The sequence below is a fragment of the Nipponia nippon genome, unplaced genomic scaffold, assembly GCF_047370975.1.
Source record: "Nipponia nippon isolate SJK-2023a ecotype South Korea unplaced genomic scaffold, ASM4737097v1 scaffold_17, whole genome shotgun sequence".
Taxonomy (NCBI): Eukaryota; Metazoa; Chordata; class Aves; order Pelecaniformes; family Threskiornithidae; genus Nipponia; species Nipponia nippon.
This window is the reverse complement of record NW_028262333.1, coordinates 6,584,966-6,609,031: the sequence shown is the minus strand read 5'-3', so window position 1 is coordinate 6,609,031 and position 24,066 is coordinate 6,584,966. Positions and strand designations below refer to the sequence as shown.

The following is a 24,066-nucleotide window of genomic DNA, read 5'->3' as shown; positions in this document are numbered from 1 at the left end:
ATAGCAGGTGCCAATTACTCAGCTCCCAGCAGAGACTTTCCAATTTCTCACCTTCCCCCAAAGCAAGATGTGCCGCTGTATAGCAGCACATTTACTTGCAAGTGTAACACCCTTTCCGAGTACTGCTTCTCTCCCACAAAGCAAAGCTGCATTGCTGCTGCGCCGCCACTGGAGAGGGGCAGCCCAGTTCCCCACCAACCCTGCACCAGAGTTGAGACCAATGCGGCATGAAATTAATTTGGAAACAGTGAAACAGCAGAAAGTTAATAAAATTATCTTTTTATTTGACTCCAGAATCTGGCCACTCCTCCCGCCAACAGGAACTGCAAATTTGTGAGCTAATTGCGACTGCCAGTTTTGCGTCTCTGCAAATATCTGCTTAGTTTCAGGAACAAAATGCCAGTAACAATTTCGTTATTTTAAGACAGCGGCATAGTTTCAGACAGTAAATGTCCACACTGCAACTGGAGCTGTCAGAGAGATCCCATCCTTTGAGACAAGCACACCAAGGTAATGATTAATATTACAAAAGTAATCCGAGTCTTTAAAATCATTATTTCCAAAATCAGCAAATAATTACCAAGGCCTTCAGCAATCAATACCCAAGATAAATAGACAACTAAATTGCAAAAGAAACAGAAGAAAGTAGTTAATATTTGCCAAACGCAAGCCAAATACACTTTTTCACGATAACCAAATACTTTCAGTAAATAGATACTTTAGCTCACTGGAGAGGCACTTTCAGAATGTAATAAATTAATCTAATAAAACAGACAGACAGGGTGGAACCAGACATTAACGAAACACAAACTGATCTATACGGAGCCAGCCCACAATCCATGTCCTAATTATGCTCATCCACCATTCTGGGTACTTACCTCCCCCCCCCCCCCAGGTCAGCTCCGCAGCTCGGGGAAAATGCATCTTTCATGCAGCTTCACCGGCACGACAAAGCAGAGAATTTCAGCCATCAAATCACGAAGTTTGTCCCCAGCTAGAATTTGCATTTCCAATTTTTTTTCTAAATACGTCTCGCTCCCCCAAGTCAGCAAATTAATCTGCTTTTAAACACGATTCTTGCTTCACCTTCAATTTAGTTTAAGCTCCATCCGCGACGTGCGGGCTGAGCTCTTGCCGCCCGGCAGCGCAACCCACCCACACGCGATGCCCCTGCGAGCGTCCCCACCGTGGAAGCAGGAGGGTTTGTCCTGGGGGGCTGCACCCTGCCTCGCCATCACTGCTGGGACCCGGAGGGACTCAGAGCAACCCCTGACACACGGCGCAAGGGCCAGCACCACCTCCTCACCCGGCAGCCCAGCCTTTACCAGCTTCTACCCAAAAATCACTGCTTGGATTTAACAAAGCCACGCTATTAGGTGAGCGTCTGGTCAAGTTCCTCGAATGGTGGATAACTTGAACTGGACAAGATTAAGAGAGAGAGAAATGTGTGGGAAGATGTCCATCCTGGTCATTTTCTGCAACATCAAAGGAAGAAGGAAGGGAGGAAACTGAGGGAAATGGAAGACAGAGAAAAGATATCAAAGCCAGCTCCAGAGAGAGCGCAATGAGAGATGGCACGAAAAAGGAATAGTTAAAACACGAAAGGCAAGATCAAATAAAAGCAAAAGATCAGAGTCTGGGCACAGAGAGGAGGGAGGAGAGACCACCACACCGCTTTCACCACCATTAACTCAATAATTCATTTGCCAGGTACTTGTCTGTGGCAGTGGTTGAGTCTGAGAGAGTCCAACACCGTCCAGGTCCATCCATCCACCAGGCAACCCATACGGTCGAATATTATTCTTGCTCTTCACATCCAGCATGGGGACACACCATGGGGACACCGCACAGCGCCCGTCTTTTGGGAAGGAATACAGCAATTTAGTCCTCACTCAGAAAACTTCTCCAGCTTCATACAGAAGTTGTTCTTGGTACTGGCAGGGTTAGTGTCGCTACTACGCTTCCACGGGAACAGGCTATACAAACATGCAGTGCTTTACACATATCTTTAGTAGCTCGTATCTCTGTACTGGAAGTTTCTCTTTGATTATTTACAAGGACTTTTGAAGGCTACATAACTTTTTTAGTACCACAGGTCTCCTATGCAAGCCATGAAATTCCTCGGAGCAGTGACAATATATAGAGGATTTATTGCAGCGTAAATACAAGTAGCGAGGGACAAAAAAGGGTCTCCAGGTTAAACCTTATTTCCAGAAAGCTCTCGCCATCACAGGGAGAGAAGAAAAACCTACGTGCTCTAAGGCAGTCTTGCAAATGTGATCAGGATGGTCTAAAAACTCATCGAGGAATAGGTGTGGACCAGGTAGCAGCACCGACACAAGCCAACGCCACGCTCTTCCCCCAGTTCAGCATCCATCCCACTACCAACAAGTCCTAAACCACCAGTGCAACAATTATAGTTACAAGTGAACGGACACTGCAACTCAACAAAACTCATAATGAAAATAAAAGACAGGTAGAGATTAATTTTTGCACAGAAGCTTCTTTAAAACCTAATGATTAGCATTTTAATGCTACTGCTGTCCACTTTAATATAAGCAGAAATGAAAACATCTTGCACAAACGTGTCTAGTCACTTCAAAATACAGATTAACCTTTAGGTAAGTATTTATCCTGTATGTAGCGCAAAAGGGCAGGAATATTTAAATATTAGGGGAGCCACTCCAAGGCAGGGGCAGGCAGGAGGGAAGATGGAGTTACAGAGCCGTCTCTGTGCATCAGAGACGTGTCCATGCTAATGCACGGATCCTGGAGACTCGACTGTGACTTGACACCGGGACAAAAAAACAGAAGGAGAAGCAGGCAGTACCACAATTAACGCAGAAAGAGATGATTTAAAACAGAAATCTGCCCCTCCCAGATTTTCTTGCTTTGCAAGAGAAGCCTGACATGAGCTCAAAAACAAACCCAAGGAGGGTATTGCTGAGTAAAAAACCCCCTACACTTCAATTCAAATAAAAAAGGCCGAAAAAACCCACAATCTTCTCCCCGAATCAAGCAGCTGTTAAGCAGATGCTTGATCAGCACTCCCTGAAAAGCCTCTCCTCCTAACAGCATTAACCTGCCAGCCCCTGCTGAAGCCCTTTGTTTATTTTAATACTTTCCATAATCCTTTAATTTGACCAGTGACTTCTGCCACTGCGGCAGCCCTCTTCACCCACCGAGCCCCGCCGATCTCTTGGGCTCTGTCTCGTGAAAAACAAAACGTCAACATTAGAATTGGCACGATAAGGATACAGAAAATCCTCTCGTGAAACATAAAGCTTCGTCTCCAAATACTTTGAGGCAGGTGGCTCGACCCCACCTCTGCAAAGGTTTCCTGCAAAGCGCCGGGTGCCTGCGGATGCCCGTGCCAAGCCAGGCGCCCCAGGATGGATATTTGTTTGTGTTTCTTTACACCATGAACTGAGAAATTGGTACTTTGGTGACTGGCTTGGTTTTTGTGAACGGGGAGAACCGCGGATAACCCAAGCCTACCTGCAGTAGCCTGCTAGCAGCCTTGCCCAAGCCATCGCTAAAGCAATTCCTCCACCACTTAGCAGGCTTCAAAGCTTTCTAGAGATGACTGGCAACTTCACTTAAACTAGCCAGCTATAGATGTGTTTTACATTAAACACTAAGTGAATAATCAATGAACATTCAGGGTATAAGCACAAATCAATGATTTGTTTTAGATGAATCAAAGGGAATCACAAATGAGAGAGGGTTTTGTTCTGTAACAGAATTAAACCAAGAGAAGTACTTGATGTAATTGGGGGGGGTGGGTGTTAACCTCCTCTGCTTGCTCCTCTCCTATGTGCTGACACAGACCTCGCTGTCACAGAAGCACGGCTGTGTCCTCCAAAGCCCTGTGACAAGAGATGTCACTGTCCCCAGAAAGCATATGGGAACCGAGGCATGAAACCAGCTGACTGGCTTTCCCAAGACTGGGAGGGATACGGTATAGCAAGGACCCGAATCCAAGTCTCCTACACTGGGGAACACTGTCCCGGTTAGGAGAAAGCCCTCTTCCCCTTCCAGTAACTTCAACTCCATCACACCACCACAGCCTTTGTTGTTGGAGCAGCAATGGGACATGTGCAGTACAGGTCAAGAGCCCCATTTAAAGACCTAATAAAAACTGCAAAGAATTAAAAACAGAAATACAGGTGACTCCAGACAATGAAAGACTTATTTTGATAATGCATATCAACAGATTGCATGGTGTCCCTCGCTCCTGGGATGAATTTGGTCAAATCATACGCGGGATAATTTTGCATTCCAGCCACCAATTCCACACAATGTCTGCTGAGCACCACACAGGCCAAGTAGAGGCTCTCAGAAATGCTCCTGCACATCTTTTTATTCGCCATGCATTTTAATGACAGATTTCTAAACTCTACGGTTCCTCAGCCAGGTCCCTGCTGGCACCTCCCCAGCCACCAGAAGCACACACCGGGGCTGCTGCCGGCGTCTCCCCTCCTGGTAAACGCTTCCAAGGGTTGCAGGGAAGCGACCCCGGCTCAGACCAGGGCTCTCACTCACACCTGTCTGGCTGCAGCCTGTGCCCAAGACCTCAAAGAAACTACAAAAACCTGAAGTCAAGCCGGTGCGGGTAACAGAAGTGAAAAAGCAGCGGGAACCCCCGCATGCCGCAAGATACGGCTCGTATTTAGCAGTATCACAAGCTTTGACTCTGCTGCTCCTAGAGCGGATTAGCGTTCATGGCTTTTATGCATTATATAAGAAGACTTTGTAAACACGCTCAGAGGAACGTCCCTCCGGGACAAAGTCTGCTTCTCACAAAGGACACCCCGAGCGAGCGGAGCATCCCGCTGTGCACGGCACGGAGCAAGCAATATTTCTTTACGGAGACGCTGCCTGAGCCTGCCCCGCTGCAACAGGCACCGGAGCAACGTCCACGCTGCAGCCGGTGCCCCGTGACCACCAACACCCCGGCATCCCGCTCCCCACCACGTTCGCAAGTCAAGGGAGGGACCTCACGCTCAGACCTGCGCCGAGATACCCGCCCGGGATGCCAGTGGCGAGTCCTTCAAGGAGCCGCGCACATCTACTCTGAAGCGCTTTCACAATGCCCACGGGAAGAACAGTTCCCACGGGATGGACATCCAAAACACCGCACAATCAAAACTGATCTTAGGGGTGAGAAGCCACTATGCAAAGAGCAACCCCACTTTGCAGGCAAATCTACAGGTATGGAGGTGCCTGCAGTTGTGGTTTTACAGTGGAAACCTGGAGCTGGCTGGTACTGGGTAACTATAAATCATGAAAATTTGAGGGGAAAAAAAACCTGCCAGGGGAAGGCTGCACAGGCAGCATGGGTACAGGGCCGACCTGAGCTACGCAGCCGTACCCCAGAGGTGCAATCCCAACCTCAAAATGCAGCACTTCCAAGGGGCAGCATGTCAGAGTCTCCTAAAAGGTTCACACAAGGTTTAGAATTTCCTATTCGATTAAAAAAAAAAAAAAACAAACACACACTTAAAAACCAAATATCCTGCAGCATTTATGGCTCTGGAGTAGGCTTCAAGGGGCAAAGAGAAGGGCTGGAAAGACAGTACATGGCTGGTCGGTCAGTCAAGATGAGAACAAACATTATGGACGAGAGCTGAACAGTTTTCATCATTGGAAAGAAGAAAACCACAACAATTTAATTGCAGGTAGGTTAAATTGTCCGCCTTCGACCCATCTACACCTGTGACTTATCTGAAGTCATGAAAGCTTCTCTGTTTTACTGAGCCCTCAGTAAAACACCCCCTGTAATCCTCACGTTGGGCGTGCTAATGCCCGAGCCTGCCCGTGCCTTCACGAAGGCTTGATCCTCCGACTGCAGGTTGTCCTCCACAGTTAAACCCTACAGGTCCGCCTCACGACGGCAGGTTACAGAAGAGCATCTTCCAAGGCAGCTGTTGGGTTTTGAAAGTTAAACCGCACTTAAACCTAAAATCAGCAAAGACAGAATATTAAACTTTGGCCAAGACACCCACCACCGTGATGCACAGCACGTGGTCCAGCTCCGAACCACCCCGTGATGCTGGCCATCGGCCGCCCGGGTGACTGGTTGTGCTATTTGAGGCTGCCCTTCTCTTCCTACTGCAGCAGGCTATTTCAAACCTCGTTTATAATTGGAAAGAGGCAGCATCTGTTTTTGCAGACCACAAAGTCAAAACTTTACTAATAACCACAGCGCGGCAAAACACCATTAGCGGGTAAACAAACCCTGCATCGGTCACAGAAAAGCAGCGCTAGAGCTGGTTTGCCCTGGTTTATTTTCTTTCAACTAATTGTTTTGTCCTCCCAACACAGAGCGGGAAGACAAGCAGGCTCTGCAATGCTTTACATGTGTGTTTTTATCATTTTATTCCCCATCGGAGGCCATGTGGACACCTTGCCAGCCTTCCCCAGAACGCAACGACACGAGCAGCTCAGGATCACCAGGAATCGTCTCCAGCCACTCACGGGGGATGGCTGATGTTACAGAGGACTGGCAAACACGAAGCCTGTCTTTGAAAAATAAGGAGATGACGATAAGGAGGATGCAGGAAATTACAGAATAATCAGCTTAACTTCAGTTGAAGTGCTTAGAAGACGAGGAGAACTTGAGCAAGAGCTAACCTCTGCTTATCAGGAACAAATCACATCAACTCTATCATATTTTTTCCTGTGACAGGGTGCCAGGACTTGTAGGAAGGGGAGAAGAAACAAAGATTTCAGAGACACCTCTGATAGTGTCTCACGGGACATCCCCATAACACAGCTAGGGACGCAAGGGCTGGATTGAGCCACCTGAAGGTGGGTGCACCACTGCGGAGAAGACCACCAGTGAACCGGTTGTTGCTCTTTGAGCACAGACTGGGAGGACCTTACCGAAGCGGGTTCCAAGAGAACCCATCCCAGATCTGATACCACTTGGTGTTTTCATCCACGACTCGGCCGATGGCAGAGAAAACGTGCTGATTGCCTTTGAAGGCTACACCAAGCCGAGAAGGACTGCAAGCACGCAGGAGGACAAGATCAGAATTCAAAACAATCCTGACACTTTAGAAGAAGCAGTCTGAAAAAAAAAGGACGCAGTTCAACAAGGACAAGCGTGAGGTAATGTGATAGGGTAAGAATAATTAACCAGGCAAATACAAGATGAGGAATGAAAAGCAGGAAAAGTTCTGGAGAAGAATGGCTGAAGGGTCAATGGGATTAAAAAAAATGAAACACGAGTCATCTGTGGCAAAAGTAAAAAGCAAACACGCTGGGATGTATAAACGGGATCATTGTATGTAAAAGACCTGAAGTAATCCCTTACTCTTCTGAGCGAGAATAAGGCAGTGACTTCAGTCCTGTATCTTAGGTTAAACATCACCCTTCACAAAGGGTGATGGTCCAGAAGGGAGTAACATGAACAAATGCAGACCAAGAACACATGCCATAAAAAGAATGACCAAAGGAACCAACATGGTTTAATCTACATTAGCAGGGAATAAGGGGAGACATGGTAACAACTTCCAAATATCTCACAGGCTCCTGCGAAGAAGGGAGGAACTTTTCTGCCTGTGCCCAATAAATGGAAAAAGAAGAGCAATCATGAAACCAAACTGAAGGAAAAGACATTTCTGTTCAGATTGTAAGAAAAATCTAATGCCAGGGCTGCTAAATGTCAAACAGATTGTCCGGGGAGCTCAGGCGTGTCTGTCATCGGAGGTTTTTAAGAATGAATACAATAAACATCTGTCAGGAAGGGGCTGGTTATCACCGATCCTGCGTGGAGGCAGGAGATGGACTGAATGACCTCTCAAGGTCTTCTCCAGCTCTGTATTGAATAACGGCCCGATACGTAAATGACCATAACAGCCGGAAACCTGCTGTGCTGACACAGCCTGACCCGCGTTATTTGTGACCTCTCGTAGCGATCGCTGTTTGCAAGTGACAATCTGTTGCTGTCAGAGGAAAACGTACCCCAGGGAGGGTCCTACCAAGAAGGACAGGGACAGTGGTACCCAAGGTTACTATTTTGGCACTTGAATGAGCAATGGGGAAAAGTGACTTGTTAAAAAACAAAACTGAGTCAAAGGACGACGCAGTCCAGACGGCACAGACTACCCAGCGGGGCTGGCCACCCTGCTTCAGAAAACAGGAGAGGCTGCTCGGAGCCCGTGCAGCACCGCACGCTGGTTTCACTTCATTTATGGGAGGGAGCTACGAGCAAAGCAACTGCTCAGCGGTAACCACACGAGAGCAGCTCTCAGAGCGCTCCTCTGCCCCTGCACAACTTACCACGATCTAGCGTTTCTGGCTGAAAGCGCATACACCACCACCTGGTTGCGCAAACATTTTGTCCAGCTAAAAATCTCGCTGGCAGAAGCTAACTGACCCACCGGCGGGACCCCTGCATGGCAAACGCCCGTCACCCAAACCTCTGCGAGGAGGCCGCTCTGGTGGGATTTAAACCACGTTAGCAGCATGGGAGGAGAGCCCTTCAGCTGATGAACGAGGCAGAGGAGCCCAAGCAGCCGCCTGTCAGATGCCTGCAGCTGCCAGGAGAAGGCGGCACATCCCCGGCGCTCCTGCCCTGCTCCCAGGGAAGGGACTGGGCTGGACGGGCACCGACATGGGCTCGTGTCATCCTGCCCATTGGAGCCAAAATGACCTCCCCTTGTCCCCAGCGGCCCCAGCTTTGCACCACGCACAAGCTGCACCCTGTGACTGCACGTGGTGTACCGCGGGATTGCAACGCCGTCAAGTCACACCTTATGCTCGGCAAAAGCTGCTTCTCACCTGTAGCGGGGAGAGATGCTTATATGGCGAGCGGGAAGAGAGGGTCAAGGGCCAGATGGCCGGACCGCCTGCCTTTAACGACCCCTGAAATTGCAGGAACTGCAGAGCTGAGGGACTAGCACGGGCGTGAGAGGTTGCACACCCATACATGAGACAGACAGGCAATTCAGAAGCAACTACCAGAATTGACATCCAGGCCAGGATAAATCCAGTGTGCTGCTTTAGTGAGCGACAGGATGAGGAAAAGCAACTATTATGTTGTCAGGAAAAAACAGCGGCAAGGATCTCTGCAATACCTGCACGGGATTCCCCCGCAGCCTCGACGGGACGGGGCCCTGCACCCCTGCTTTGCACCCGCCTACTCGGTGCAAAACCAGCACCGATATTTAAGTGCCGAAGCCGGCAGCCCTCGCACCCGTCCCACATGCACTGAAGTTATGGACTCAGCATCGAGCCGCAAGAGCCGTGTGCGGCGTGGGGAGGCCAGGGCTGCTCAGATTTCCCTCCAGTTTGCCCTGAGACCCCCCCACCCCAGGGGCTCCCCCAGTTGCTGGCATCACCACCTCCCCACACGGATTTAACCTGCGTGGTTCCCATCGCCGGCGAAAGTTTCGCCATAAAGGCGGGGGTGCAAAGCAGCGCATCACCCAGGCGAAGCCCGACGCACCCCAACCCAGACGACAGCCCGCCCCTCGCCCCGCACCCCGACCCTCCGCCGGCGCCCCGGGGCCGAGCAGGGACCCCCGGCCGCGCCCGCACCGCGGGTCCCACGGGCCACGGTCCCGCGGGGCCAGGGGCGCACAGGATCCCGCCGGGTCCGGATCCCAGAGGCTCCAGCAGGATCCTGCCCGTCAGCACCCCCAGGGATCGCAGCATCCCGCCCGGCTCCGCATCCCACCGGGGTCCCGCCGGGCCCGGCTCCCGGAGCGCCCCCCCCCCCCCCCCCAGCCTCAAGCCCCGGCGGCGGGGCCGCGGCCGAGCCCCAAGCTCCCCCGGCGGAGGCGGCCGAGCCCCCTTACCTTTGTGCCCGCCGAAGGCTCCGTACCAGGAGAGCGAGAGCAGGGCGCACAGGCAGCCGAGCAGCAGCGTGAGCGCCGTGCCGCTGCGGAGCCTCATCGCCTCCTCGCCGGCGGGGGCGGCCGCATGTCCCGGGCGCGGCGCGGCGCGGCCTCGGCGGCCCCGGGGGCCCCGGCGAGCGCGGAGCGGAGCGGAGCGGAGCGGAACGGGGCGAAGCGCCCGCCCGCCCGCATGCAGCGCCCGCGCCGGGCCGCGCCGGGCCGGGCCGCGCCGGGGCGGGCGGGGCGGGGCGGGGCGGGGCGGGGCCAAGGGGGCGTTGTTAAGGGGCGGGGCCAAGGGGGGTGGTGCTAAGGGGCGGGGCGGTGGCGGGCGGAGGGCGCCCCCGTGCGGGGGAGTGCGGGGCCGCCGCGGGCAGCGGCGGGGGCGGGGGGGGGAGCGGGAGCGGGAGCGGGAGTGTGGGAGTGTGTGTGAGTGTGTGTGAGTGTGTGTGTGAGAGTGTGTGTGTGTGGGAGTGGGAGTGTGGGAGTGGGAGTCTGTATGAGTGTGTGTGTGTGTGTGAGTGTGTGAGAGTGTGTGTGTGTCCGTGTGTGTCCGTGTGTGCATATACACGTGTGTGTGCACACGTGTGTATGTGTGTGCACGTTCATGGCTACATACATAAACACACATACCTATATACGTGGCTTATTGACAGAGATGCACACGTGCGTGCTTGTGCACATGTGTATGTCCGTACGAAGATGCGTATACACCCGCGCGTGCCTTCGTGGGTCTGTGCACGTGTGCGCATGTGTGCACGTGTGCACGCCTGGGTCCATATGTCTGTGTGTGTGTGTGTGCGTCTGAGTCCATATGTCTGTGCACGTGTGTGTCTGGGTCCATATGTCTCTGTGTGTGTCTGAGTCCATATGTCTGTGCACGCATGTGTGTGCATGTGCCTGGGTCCACAAGTCTCTGTGTGACTGTGTGTGTGTACATGTGTCTGGGTCCGTATGTCTGTGCGTGTGTGTGTGTATGTGTGTCTGGGTCCGTATGTCTGTGCGTGTGTGTATGTGTCTAGGTCTGTATGTCTGTGCGTGTGTGTGTACGTGTGTCTGGGTCCATATGCCTGTGTGTGCGTGTGTGTGTATGTGTCTGGGTCCGTGTGTCTGGGTCCGTATGTCTGTGCGTGTGTGTGTACGTGTCTGGGTCCGTGTGTGTACGTGTCTGGGTCCGTGTGTCTGTGTCCGTATGTCTGTGCGCGTGTGTGTACGTGTCTGGGTCCGTGTGTCTGGGTCCGTATGTCTGTGCGTGTGTGTGTACATGTGTCTGGGTCCGTGTGTCTGGGTCCGTATGTCTGTGCATGTGTGTGTACGTGTCTGGGTCCATGTGTCTGGGTCCGTGTGTCTGTGTCCATATGTCTGTGCGTGTGTGTGTACGTGTCTGGGTCCGTGTGTCTGTGTGCGCACGCAGCCGTACCTGGGCACGGGGCAGCACACATCTCTGGGCACGGGGGTGCGCGTGGCCCCGTGTGTCGGCGTCCCCGTGCACTGGGCCGTGTGGAACCGACTCTCCGCGCCCGGGGTGCGCGCGGGTGCCTGCAGGGAGGTGGGTGCTCAGCCCCTGTGCATGGGGTGTCCCCGCGTCCCCACGCGCGGGGGCTGTGCGCAGGCGGGGGCGGTGCAGGACGAGGCCGGGGGCAGCAGCCCCCCGTAGCCGTGCAGCCCATATTCCTGCCATTTCCGCAGACGCGTTTCTTCTGCCTTACGGAAACAGCATCGAATGTTTGTTGAGCGAAAATCGATGCCAGATGAATATCGCAAATGGAAGCTGCCGCCTGGAAGGACACCATCGCTCTTCCAAAGGACCTGGCATTCAGGGGTTACGGCCTCAAGCTGCTTGCCTGGATGAAGGGCAGAAGAAACCAGATTTTAAAATTATTTTGCTCGTGTTTTCTTCTGTTAATGGGTCCAGCTTTATTTCATTATAGACTAGGAGGAGCTGTGCAGCGAGGTCGGGTTCGAAATGCTGAGTTTACGTGTCTCCATCCCCTGAACTTACTCCCGTGGCTGTTCATGAGGTTGAACAGGAGGCGGCAGCTCATGTGCCCCGTACGCGGGTACGTCATTCCTCTGGCTGAAGTTGTCATCTTCCATTCCCCGGACCTCTTTTAGTAAGTAAATATTCCTCAGACGTGTAAATATTGCGGGACTGGCTTCCTGCGATCAAAGTCTGTTGCTCAAAATGTTTGGATCAATTAGGGAGTAACGTAAAGCAAAGCGTGTGCCAGCACCGGAGGCAGGAGCGGCGATGGAGGCGCGCGGCGATGGAGGCGCTCGGCGATGCTCGGCCGCAGCCTCGGAGCCGGCCCAGGCGGCAGGCAGGGATGCGCTGGGAGCCAGCCAGGCTCCGCAGGCACGTCTCCTCCGGGCAGCGCTCCAGCTGAGGAGGGAATCCATCTGAAACGGGGAAATTCTGGCAAAGGGGTCCTCAAGCCTCCGCTCCTTTTCCTTCTGGAAAGGTGAGGGGTGAAGGGAGCTCAGTGCCCAGGAGGGGTGGGTGCAGGGGCTGCCTCGAGGTGCTCTGGGGGGTACGTGTGCCTCGTTGGAAGCCCGTAAACGTGTGTGAGGAAAAGCACAGATCGCCCATTTCTGCAGGAGATGGTCTTGTCCCTACCCGTGTCCTTAGGCTTTTCTCTAGTTTGTAAAATAAACCACATTTTGTCCAATCTTGAAATGGCCTCTCCTGGTGATGAGAAAATCCGGGAAGGAAATGGGCAGCGGGAGCCCTTTGGATGGCACCAAAAGTTTCTGCCTCCGCTGCCAGAAGCCAGCGAGGAGCTGCGGGGCCCCAGCACAGGCCGCTGCTCACACCGGGCACATCCCCGAGGAGGGAAATGCACTGAACGTCACTCTCGGGAATACTGAAATAAAATTGAGGGAGGCTGGGTCTGTGCTTCCTCACCTGGATTTTGCAAGGCATTGCCCAAGCGGCCACCACCTGCAGAACGTGAGCCAGCGGCGCGTCCCCTGCCTCAGGGCAGCCCGGCCCTTGGGCGTTTGGTGGGCTCCACGGAGAGCAGCCACGTCCCCAGGCTCAGACCCCAGCCCAGCACACCCACCCCGACTCCACGTCCCCGGGCTCAGACCCCAGCCCAGCACACCCACCCCGACACCACGTCCCGGGGCTCAGACCCCAGCCCAGCACACCCACCCCGACTCCATGTCCCGGGGCTCAGACCCCAGCCCAGCACACCCACCCCGACTCGCTCCGCGGCTGCAGCTAAAGCCTCAACCATGCCAGCAACAGCATTTCCACCAGGAGAGCAAACAAAACAAACCCAGAAGCTCTGTCCCACCCAGCCTGCTTGCTTTCTCACCCTAAACCTACGTGTTAAACCCAGGAGCCAACAGAGGCCTCACAGAAATGAACAGCAAAAACCCTCCAGAGGTGGCAGACAAGTAAGAGCCGCTTGTGGGAAAGGCTTGTGAAATCCTGCTGCCGCTAAAGAGTTCAGAGAAATAACACAACACGTTTTGGTGCACTAGATGCTGGGTGCTTATTTTCAGCTGTGCAAAATGCTCCTGCTGCTCAGGATCTGTGGTGTGTCTGCAGCGGAAGAGAACAGAATAACATTAATAATTTCCCCGAGACAATTAATTAGACTCTTTCCCAAGGATAAAGCTTAATCTCATTTCTGCTGTTATACTTTGTCTTCATAAAAGTCCCAGGAAATGAATGAGCTTTATACCACCCTCGCGTGACAAAAGCCTCGGGCTCTCTCGGAAAAAAATGAGGGATGCAGCAAAATTGTCAGCACTTGCGATCTTTATATCAGACCTGCAAACTTCACTTTTATTCTTGAAGTCTCTCCCACCTACCCCAGTTTTGACTTTTATTCTGTTTTTAAAAAGCAAGTTTTGAGCCTTGGTCATTTTGCAGAGCAGACTTTAAAATATGAACTGCAGAGACTCAAACCCCCAACAGCAAATAACAGAGGGAAGATGGTTTTTAAGGGGATCTCATGATCTTTGACGGTTGATGTTGGCAAAACTGAGCACGTTGCAGAAATTAGGGCCTTCCACGGAAAGCAATCCGATAGCAATCCACAGGTCCTGAGGCCATAACAAAAATTAGAAAGAGAAAATACTTATTAGGTCTAGATATAAAATGTAATCCAGATTTACAGCTGATTTTGTCAAGCTCTCTAAAGAGCTTGGCTCCGGCGTTTGACTCTGGCCCATCTGCGAGCAGGTCGGGCTCGGTCCTTCCCACGCTGCTTTAAGCAAAGAGCACTTGCTATTTTCTCATAAAACAAAGTAACTTCATTTCCTATGTGTTTTATAGGTCTCTGTGTTCAAACGTCACCAGGGCTTGTTTCACTGCAGTACAAAAGTTCCCAAACGCTCCTTAGCCACGAGAGAAGACTGTCACGACAGGCTGCTCACCCTCGATGTGTTGACACGTTGATGCCTTCATTCAGGGCAAAAGCTACGAGTCGGGGTCTCAAAGCAACGCTCACCCCAAGCAATTCGTGTAGGTGGCAAAAAGTTCCTTCTCGCCTTTGGGAACACGAAATCCTTACGTATTTGCACGACACCCAGAGCGTGTCTGTACTTTGTGCCTGCTCTCCACCCGTTTTCCCTATCTGCTCCTCTGTCTCAGCGAAAAAAATTGTCCCAGAGTTTTCTGCCCTTAAAAGTTTCATGTCACACCAGTGAGGAACGGTGCTGAGCCTGTGTAAACACCTGACGTGGCAGAGTTAACCTTTCATAAAACTCGGCCTCAAAAATGAGACAGCAAAAAAACCCGCTTGGTTTTCCTTCTGCCCGCACCACTCAGGAAGGAGGGTTTCTGCTTCGGAGGCGGCGAACAGTGTTTTTGCTGGGCTGGAGGAGGAGGGACGCTGTCACGGGAGCGGGCTGACTCACCAGCATCTGACCCGATGTGTCCCGAGGACCCTGCACCGCTCCAGAAGCCTCTGGAAGGAGCCTGCGGCACCGTGGGCACCGTGGCACCCGGCCCAGCCCGGCGAGCCCCCGCGCCGTCCCTCCGTCACCGCACACCGTCCTGCCGGGGCCGGGGGGTGCACGGGGGCCAGCCCTCCCCTCCCCACCAAACGGCAGCCTTGCAGCGGTGCCGGGGCAGTGACGGGGACCCCAGGCGAGAGCAATGATTTGGGGAAGAATTCCCTCTGGAAAATCATCATCAGCCTCTGTTGCAGTTTGCAAGCAAGGAAAAGACCGGACAGCCCCCCACCCCCGCTTCATCCTGCCAGGGCTCTACTGTGAACATGAAAATTTTGGACATAAGGAGCATTTCTGGTGATTGTGCCCTTGGAGCAAAAATCTCACCAAATATTTTTAAACACTTCCCAGCAGAAAGTGGGTGTAGAGAGAAAGCAGAGCACTGCAGGGATGCTAATTGCTCCTTTTTGAGCCTTTCCTTTGCAAGCTTGAAATCTTAAACTTGAACAGCTTTTTTTCCCGTCCCCTTTGCTGTTCCTTTGCTACATCCGTCTGTGAAGCTGGCTGCTCAGCAGCTAGGGCTGACAAACCGCTCTTTGGGCAAGGGTTGCCGTGATGCTATGGGATTCCTAAAGAACCATAAGAAAACATCGACGCAGCCAGTGCTTCACGCTGAGAATGCCAAAACCCAGATCTTCCAGCAACCAGAGGGAAAACATCCCAAGTTAATATATGTGGGAATACAGCGCAGCTTCTCACACGGCCTCTCCAGGGGGCTGAGAAACCGCCCGGGGGCACATCCCAGGGCTGGGGGCAATTGGAAGGGCCAGGTCTGCGCAGGAGAAGGGCTCGCTGGCAGGAGATCCCCGACCCCGAGGAGGAGGAGGAGGAGGAGGAGGAGGAGGCGACTCACCCCTGTCCCGTGATCGGTGAGCTAAGCTAACAGCAGGCTGGTGAAAGCCTTGTTTTCCTTCTGTTTTGTAGAAGTGGATGATGTCACGACCAGAAAGCTGAGCGTGACTCAGCATGCCCCACCAGGAGAAGGGAAATTCCCTCTGGCTTTTGGCCCCTTCCATATTTGCCAACTGGATTAAAGTTCACACAGAGGAAAACTTCGATTTCTGGTTTTAATTTGGTGCATTGCCTGATAATTATAAAAGAATCAATTAATCCAGAGACACAACTGGCTTGAAAAGACCCAGCAACTCGAGGACAACCCACTGTGCTTCCAACACCCGGGCAGCGACGGAGCGGGGAGGAAGGAATGGGTCCTGTCTGGGATGGCAGCAACTCGGTGCCTAAGGAATGCGTGTGCTGGGGCTGGGTCCCAAAATACAAGTCTCTGGCTCCATAAATGAGACCAAAAGCGGCCGTCAGCGTCCTCAGAAACAGGACACGAGATGGACGTGCGGAGGTGCTGCTTGGCAAGGCAGATAGGACAAGGGCAGTGTCCCGGGCCCCGCGCCCTGCCACCGCCGGTCCCTCTTCCGATTTTAGGGAGAAAAAAAATAATTGAACGATGTCAAGTCAGCAACTTTCACCGCCGTTTTCAGAAATGAGGATACACACAGCAAAGAGGCAAAAGGGAAGGTGAGCGCAACAGGCCTTCGCTGTGCGCCCAAACCTTTCGATATCTCGTGCTGTAAAACCCGGTGAATCATTCCCTGTGCAGCATCATTCCTGCTTCAACCTCAGTCTGCTGATGTTTAAACTTTAACTCATTGCTTCCCGGTGGAATATTGGCCGTGTCATACCTAGAAATCAAAATTCTTAGAAAACTTTTTAAGTTAAAAACCTTTTTCACTGTAAATACTGTTTTCCAGAAAAGCGTCGTGATTTCAAAATTGCCACACGTATGCCAAAAACTTATCTATACAGAAGGCCAAGTGTTTTATGCGTTAGGTCAAGAAATAAACTACCTCCCCATCGTGGAAATTAAAACTTATCCTTCTCTTGATTGCAGAAGATGATAAATCATGACACAGTTTCTCCTAAGTTTTTATTATCTTAAACCAAGAAAGATGTCACCAAGAGCCAGAGTGGTCAGGCCCTTGGGGGAGAGGAAATTAACACCAACGAGGAACCTAATAATCATTGATCCATCTTTATTTAATTACACTTGGACGGCGCAGACGGTGCATTCTGCCAGTTGGACTCTCCTGTGGCCAGATTAAGAGGCCTGTCAACCGTATCTGATCCGCAAAAAAATACCGCTGCCAACCAACTTGGAAAGACCCCAGAACATCCTCCTTAATGTCAGTTGTGTTTATACTAGTATCTTTATTTTTAGCCCCCCTTCCGAAACGCCGGGTCGAGGGCAGAGCGTTAGCTGACGAGTTAGTTATGCCCGCCACGCTGAGAGCGCGAACCCCTCCGACGGGGCCTGCCGCTGCGGTGGGAGCGGGGCAGGCACGCGGCTCCCTGCCGAAGGCTGGCTTGGCTGGCCCCGACGCGGAGGACGGGGGTGACGAGCAGGACGGGGGTGGCCGAGCGCTGCTGCCGGGCAGCGATGGGGACCAGCGCAGCCCAGGGCCGCCCCAGGGCGCGCAGCCACCTGCCGTCGCGCCTCCCCGCCGCTGGGCCTCCGAGGCCGTGCGGCCGCCCAGGAGGTACTTGACGCCGCGCCTGCTCCCCGCTGCCCGGGCCCCGCAGGTGCTTTTGTGATCGGTACGGCCCTGCGCCCCGAGACCACCGCGCTCCCCGGCACTGCCCCCACCGCAGCTGGGGATGCGAACCCCGGCACAGGTAGTCACGGCGGGCGAGCAGGGCAGAGAGTGAAGGTGGGCGTCTGCGAGCGTTCGCAGGTGCCTCCGGCGGCAGCAGGCGAACCGAGGGGCGCCCACCCGCCGGCGCTGCGGGAAACGAGAGCCCTAAAGCGCCCACCGCGCCGGATGGGACCCCGCCGGGGGGCGGAGCCTCGGCCACGGGGGGCGGGGATTAGGCGCGGGGGGCGGAGCCTGGTGCCGGCGCTCACACTGAGCCGGTCGCCCGTGGGCGTGGCGGGACGCCGGGGGCGTGGCCTGCCGCCAGAGGCGCTATAAGGCGGCGGCGCCGCGGCCCGCTCCCGCCCCGCCGCCCGCCCGCCACCGGTCCGCCCGCCCGCCCGCCCTCCCGCCGGCAATTCCTGCTGCGCCACAGCCATGGCGGCGCTGACGGTGAAAGCCTACCTGCTGGGCAAGGAGGAGGCGGCCCGCGAGATCCGCCGCTTCTCCCTGCCGCCGCCCGCCTGCTACCAGGCCATCCACGACCGCGTCGCCGAGCTCTTCCAGGGGCTGCTGCGGGCCGGGCCGCCGCCCGCCTTCCGCATGCACTACAAGGGTGAGCGGCGGCGGGGGGGCGCTCGGTCAGGCCTCGGGGCAGGGGGCGGCTGGGGACCGGCGGGTCCCTGCCGCCCTCCCGCGACGCCTGAACCGGGCGCCTAATCCCGCGCTTTGCCCATTCCAGACGAAGACGGGGACCTGATCGCTTTTTCCACCGACGAGGAGCTGGAGATGGCGATGCCCTACGTGCAGGACGGTGTCTTTCGTGTTTACGTCAAAGGTAACGAAGGGCGGTAGCCGGTCTCCGGCCTTGCTCGCTGGCAGGCCTCCGAAAAGGCGAGACGGAGCCCTGGCCCTTGCCCTTGTCCTCAGGGGCCCGGCGTAAGCTGCAGCCTTCGGGGGGAGGTTAAATAAGGGCAGGGTGGTACCCCAGAACGCGAATCCTCCCTGCTGAGGTGGGGTGTTGATGGCAGGGTTCCTCCCAGCCCTGTCATCGCAGCTGGCCCAGTGCGAGCCGCTGTTGTCACGCTGTCTCCCTGGAAATGCTAGACTAGCGCCGGTACCCTTAATAGTCACAACAGTGTGTTAGGCAGCCTTAATCCCAGCTTAATCTTCAGCGCGTAGTTGCTCCCTGGTCCCCTCTGTTCACGCAGGTACCTGCAAAGCTTCCTCTGCAGTCCGTCCAACACAGGAGCCAGCGCTGTTGTCCCCACTCCCATCTGTTACGCCTCCTGGCATTTCTTCCTAACTCCCTCTCCAGAAACATTTTGTTCTTGCAGTGCTTAGGAAGGTAGGATGAGAAGCCAAGTGGGGTAGTGCAGTACTAATCTAAAATAAACATGCCAAGAGACTGTTAAGGATAAGGCATCCTCAGTTTGAGGAGCAGGTATCTTTGCGAAACCCCTCCGCCCTTGGTTTAAGGTCTCTTACATACCCCCAGCACATGTGTGGCAGCCAGTGTAAAAATAAACCGAGTAAGTCAATACTGCTCTGACAAGGGCTGTTTGTGCTTCCTTCTCTGCCCAATTTCCAGCCTTTAAATAGTAACCTTGTTCCTGATGCAAGGTTTCCTTTCTTTTCCGTAACAGAGAAAAAGGAGTGCAGGCGGGAACATCGCTCGCAGTGCAGCCAGGAGCCTCCCCGCGACATGGTGCACCCCAATGTGATCTGTGACGGCTGTGAAGGCCCGGTGGTGGGTGCCAGGTTCAAGTGCACCGTCTGTCCGGACTACGACCTGTGCAGCACCTGCGAGGGTAAAGGCATCCACAAGGAGCACAACATGGTGATGTTTCAAAGCCCACTGCTAAAACCATTTGAGGTGAGCAAAATCTATGGAGGGGAACTAAGGAATAGGATATTCCTCAAATTTAAGTCAGAAGTTTCAGTAACTCAGAATCTGGCTGTGTGATCAGAGTCACATGAACGTTACCCTTTACAGTGGATTCCCCGAGGACGCTGGCTCCGAAAAATGCGGCACGGTGTTCCACCCTTCCCGTGGATGCACTGCTGGGGATATCCCGGCCCTGTAGCTCCATGTCAAAGCTCCGAACAAGCCCAGGCCGGTGCTGCAGCCTCCAGTCCGCCCACTGCAGAAGGTAAGAGGGGTTGCTCTGGTAAACAAGGTGGTGGCGGAGCCGGAGTAGCTGAGGTTCTGCAGCACAGGGTGGAATCGGGGTGGAAAAACAGACACAGGAACTAATCTAATTCGCTTGAAATATAAGTAGCACCTTTCAGCACAGAGTGGGATTATTTTAAGGCATGCGTGGGCCCATGCAGTAGATGAGGATGCAGAGACTATCTGGAACCAAACCAAGCCGAGCTGTTAGGTCAAGCATGTCACTACTCCAGATCTGCCTTTCAGCATGGCTAATGAGCCTTAACAACGCTAATGCCACTGGTTTTCTGTTCCAGAGATAGCTCAGAATTAGTTTTTGTGTCTATACTGTCTCTGTTGTGCAGTGTATGTGAGTGACGGGAAAGGAGCACCGAGGTCTCATGGGGATACGCTCTGTAGGTGCTCTTTCTCTCTGAGCTTCTGTGTGTGCTAACAGAAATTGTTTTTCTAGAAGCTTCTACTAACAGCCAGCCTCAGGACCCCAACGTCACCTTCTTAAAGAATGTTGGGGAGAGTGTTGCAGCTTTTCTGAGCCCCCTGGGTAAGTGACTTGCAGTTTGTTATCCCAGTCCCTGCGACTGGCTTAAAGGTCCTTTTAACAGGAGCAGCAGTCAGCTGTTGACGGATACCGGAACTACCTCATGCTACTAAACCTTGAAGGCTTAATTTACTCCTGGCACTAGTAATGCCTAGGCTTAGAAGAGCCACTTGGTACCTTTTCAGAGGTCTCCTTTGGAAGGAAATGAGGAAAGATTTCATTAACATGTCACCACTGTAACGCTAATTGTAAGTCAGTGGTGGCTCAGGATTTTGCCTGGCTTATGTGGACATAGATAACTTCTGCCCTGGCCCTCTAATGTATGGCTTGTGTGTCTAGAGGAAGATGACTATTTGGTGCTTAACTATTCTTTGTTTAAAGAATGCTTTGTATTTTAATTCCTCCATGTTACATGGCAAACTGTAGGGTTACAGAAACCTTACAGCATTTAGACTAGCATTGATCCATGCTCTTCTAGGAGTGTGCTTTGGAAAAAAAATCTCTGTAAGACTTCCTCCATCTCAAATGCATTTCTAGGTATTGAAGTTGATATTGATGTGGAGCATGGAGGACAGAGAAGCAAAGTGACTCCTGCTTCTCCCAGTCCAGAGAAGAACAGTGCCGAGTCAAGCAGCAGTACTCTCAACCAGAATGTTCAGACCAAACCAGACTGGAATAACACAGATTCTGCTACAGAAATCAATGCTGTTGCAGAGCAGATACAAGACATGGTGATAGATCCTGTGCCCACACAAATGGAAGACGGCAGCTTCCAGTCCCAGGTACAAGAACTGTGGCACTAATTTAACATGCTTGCTGAGGAAAGGACGATAATCATTTAGCATGCATTGTGGGATTGAATATTAAGATGTCAGCAGATTATGTGATATACAGCACCTTTGCTTTAGAGGTTTACAGCAAAGGTGGTGGGTGGGACTTCTTGTGGATGTACCTCTTTGTATTAAAGGCAGATAGTAGGAGCATGCATCCTACCTGGAAAGCACTGCAGCACCTGGACCTTTTTCTTTCCATTTCAGGAACACAGTGAGTCCAGCAGTTCATCAGGGGGCGAGGAGGACTGGACCCACTTATCTTCCAAAGAAGTGGATCCTTCCACAGGTGAACTGCAGTCTCTGCAAATGCCGGAGACAGAGGGTCCCAGCTCCCTGGATGTATCTCAGGATCCTCCCCAGCCAGGCCCTACAGGACTGCGAGAAGCTGCACTCTACCCACATCTCCCGCCAGGTATGAGAATGTTTGCAGGTTTCATAACCGAGAGTAATTTTCACTCAGGAACCACCAACTTGCCCGACATCAGCAGACCTGCTGTTAGAGATGGCAGAAACCAAGGTCACATAAGTTCCAGCTAAAGTTGTCCAAACTTTGTTAGCAGGTAATGGCAGCTCTCGCACCCTGTTAGGGACAGTCAGGTGGTTCTCCTCTTGCATGTGGGCAGCTAAGTTAACAAGACTTCTGACCTTAGACTAATATGCCATTCAGGCAACATGAAAAAAGGTGGTATCCTAAATCACATCCTTGCTATGGACTCTTCAAGAGTGCGTTAATGCAGGATGCAGACTAGTACATCCTGTGGCTTTAAGACAGCATTTTTCTGGTGGGAGCCAGTAACAGTATGGCAGGCCACTTAACTGAGGTCAACAGCACAGTCCTGCAGCAAGGCCAGCTGAGTCTGACTCAGCAGTTTCCTTAGCTGGTTATGTATCTTGCCTCCGACATCTGCCCCCCTGGGAGACAAAGGAGAGCAGGTCCCCTAGCATTTAACCAGCTATGCTAGATTTACTAGAATTAGTACCAACCTGCCTACTTGATGGTATTAAATCCGTGGCTGGTTTGCCAATTACATGATATACTTCAACTTCAAACTGTTCTTCTCTTAACAGAAGCAGACCCTCGCCTCATCGAATCTCTGTCCCAGATGCTGTCTATGGGCTTCTCTGATGAGGGTGGGTGGCTCACTCGACTCCTGCAGACAAAGAACTGTGACATCGGGGCAGCGCTAGATGCCATCCAGTATTCCAAGCAGCCACCTCACTTGTAGTGGTCTGTGTAACAAAAAGCACTTCCCTTCTAACTGAAAGCAAACAATGCAGTACAACTTACACAGTGGTTCATCTTTCTTCCTGCTAAGGGTTTCTGTCTCATGTTCCTAAGTGCTTGTAGAATGGAAGAAAAATAAATACTACTTCTGTGATGAGTCTGTGTGAGTGTTTAAGTATCACAGCTGGATTACTTAGTTAAAAGAGGGGAAGGACTTGGCTAAGAGCATGTGATTTCATCAAGCAGCTCCCTGTGCAAGGGAGGCAGCCCAGGACTGTAGGCCTGCCTTTTTGCACACACCTTGGTGTACCCCCTTAGGGCTACACTTCTGAAGAGAAATCAAATGCTTTGCTGGCTCTGAAGCCTGCTCTGCAAGAAAGGGTTGCTATGGGAGATCTAAACAAAGAGGTAGCACAGGGGGGAAAAAAGCTATAGCTGGTAATGGGGAACTAATCACAGAATTTAATTGTACTGGTCAGGAATCCTTGGAGCTTTCTTCCCCCCCAAGCTGACCTACTTCTAGCTCTTGAGGTTGCTAGACAACACTGTGTAACCCTAGTACTTGCCCACTGCAACAGTCTCTTCCCACCTCGTACCCTTCCCCCAAACACAGCCACAGAGCAAGTAAACAACTTTAATAGTGCAGTTCTGTAAGGCTTAGAGTAAAGCCATCTTCAGGTCAAAATCCTGCCTCAGAACGAAACATACCAAATACATTATAGAGCCAAACAAGAAAGCAATGCCAAAGATGCCTGAACTTGTCACAGATCATCATCAAACTCCTCACCAGTGCAGAAGAGGTGTTCACAAGAAACACTGCTAGGCTTTGGCCCGGTGTTAACACGGATGTTTGCCCTCCTTGTGCTATCCAAACAGCGCCGTCCTGCAGTGGTCTCTAAGATACCAGGTCCTGCCCTTACCAATTGGCTTTGAGGTTCTTCGAACAACACATCCTCCTCAGCTGAGCAACTGGTGCTGGGCACCATGGCACCAGGCACTTTTGAGGCAAGCCGCTCCGTGCTAGCAACACACTTTTTAAAGTCAAACCCTGTTCCTTGAGGTAGAGTTTTTCCAGCCTGTTCTGAGCATCTACTGGCCATACCAGTATCTGCTGCAGCAGTGCTGTGTAGCCCCAACCTTCCACTGCCCTCCTGTGATGGCAAGGTACCCCTGGCAGCATTTTTGCTGTAGCTGTCAGAACATGAGAGAAATTTTTCCCACTTCGAGGGCTTGGTACAAGCAGTTGGGGTTTGTGTATTCTCCTCAGGCACTACGGACTCACAGACAGCGGGAACCATACTGTCTTCAGAAACAGCATCTCTGTCATCTTGATCAGGCACTGCTACTACACATTTCTTGCACTGTAAGAAGAAAGAGCTTGGTTATAAATCCAGCACGCGCAGCCGAGCTGCACAGAAGCAGGTAAAGAGCACTCAGGTCCCTCAGCTGCTCCCAGATTCTCACCAGCCCTCTGAGGCAGAGCTGAGGCTGATGCGGTGGGTGGGCCTATGAACTCGGGGCTGTGAAGGCTCAGGCCAACTTCATGGCGCTGCAGGTAATCACAGTAGCCTTAATAACCGCATACTACACAGGTGCCACTACTCGGTAAGGCAAAGCAGCATAGTTTGCAACTGTGCTGATAGAGGAATCCGGCTCAACCACTCAGCTTACACAAGTTGGCACTGTGTTTGCCTGACTAAAACCTTCCAGAGAGAAACTCCTGACACAATTTTCTTCTCCTCCCCAGTCATTCAAACAGAAGAGCAGAGGAAGACTCATAAAACTTCAAAATTATGATGACACAAAAGAGGTCAGGAGAACACTGTTCTGTTTTACTGGTAG

The 24,066-nt window shown here is 52.7% G+C and overlaps 3 protein-coding genes and 1 long non-coding RNA gene across 12 annotated transcripts in view; 1 reads left to right on the top strand and 3 right to left on the bottom strand.

Moving 5' to 3' along the window:
* MGAT4B (alpha-1,3-mannosyl-glycoprotein 4-beta-N-acetylglucosaminyltransferase B) overlaps positions 1-10,065 on the bottom strand; it is a 52,454-nt gene extending 42,389 nt beyond the window's left edge. For 2 of the 3 annotated variants that reach the window (XM_087753950.1, XM_087753952.1), the window contains exon 1: positions 1,715-1,781. In XM_087753950.1, coding sequence (XP_087610076.1) covers positions 1,715-1,766 — 52 coding nt within the window. In that variant the 5' untranslated portion in view covers positions 1,767-1,781. Of the gene's footprint in view, positions 1-1,714; positions 1,782-9,809 lie in introns of those variants that run through there. The other variant, XM_087753953.1, reaches the window with a different exon arrangement.
* Positions 10,066-11,794: 1,729 nt separating this feature from the next.
* Positions 11,795-17,706, bottom strand: LOC148056146 (uncharacterized). Its single transcript, XR_015703817.1, has 3 exons — positions 14,235-17,706; positions 13,177-13,395; positions 11,795-12,299 (listed from the first exon to the last, which is right to left on the bottom strand). It is a non-coding gene; the product is annotated as an uncharacterized LOC148056146 (long non-coding RNA).
* A 135-nt stretch (positions 17,707-17,841) lies between these two features.
* SQSTM1 (sequestosome 1) lies at positions 17,842-22,381 on the top strand. 3 transcript variants are annotated; one of them, XM_087753539.1, is made up of 8 exons: positions 17,843-18,071; positions 18,198-18,293; positions 19,102-19,331; positions 19,452-19,608; positions 20,083-20,169; positions 20,704-20,948; positions 21,204-21,411; positions 22,068-22,381. In XM_087753539.1, the coding sequence occupies exons 1-8, from the start codon at positions 17,894-17,896 to the stop codon at positions 22,223-22,225; spliced, it is 1,359 nt and encodes a 452-aa protein (XP_087609665.1). In that variant the 5' UTR covers positions 17,843-17,893; the 3' UTR covers positions 22,226-22,381. The 3 variants fall into 3 exon arrangements, with proteins under 3 accessions (XP_087609666.1, XP_087609665.1, XP_087609664.1); XM_087753538.1 differs by having other exon boundaries at positions 17,844-18,071; positions 20,080-20,169; XM_087753540.1 differs by lacking the exon at positions 20,083-20,169 and having other exon boundaries at positions 17,842-18,071.
* MRNIP (MRN complex interacting protein) overlaps positions 21,352-24,066 on the bottom strand; it is a 5,508-nt gene continuing 2,793 nt past the window's right edge. For 2 of the 5 annotated variants that reach the window (XM_087753545.1, XM_087753546.1), the window contains exons 7-8: positions 23,507-23,585; positions 21,352-21,492 (exon numbers count right to left, since the gene is read on the bottom strand). In XM_087753545.1, the coding sequence (XP_087609671.1) occupies positions 21,452-21,492; positions 23,507-23,585 (120 nt within the window). In that variant the 3' untranslated portion in view covers positions 21,352-21,451. Of the gene's footprint in view, positions 21,493-22,514; positions 23,586-24,066 lie in introns of those variants that run through there. The other 3 variants (XM_087753541.1, XM_087753542.1, XM_087753543.1) reach the window with 2 other exon arrangements.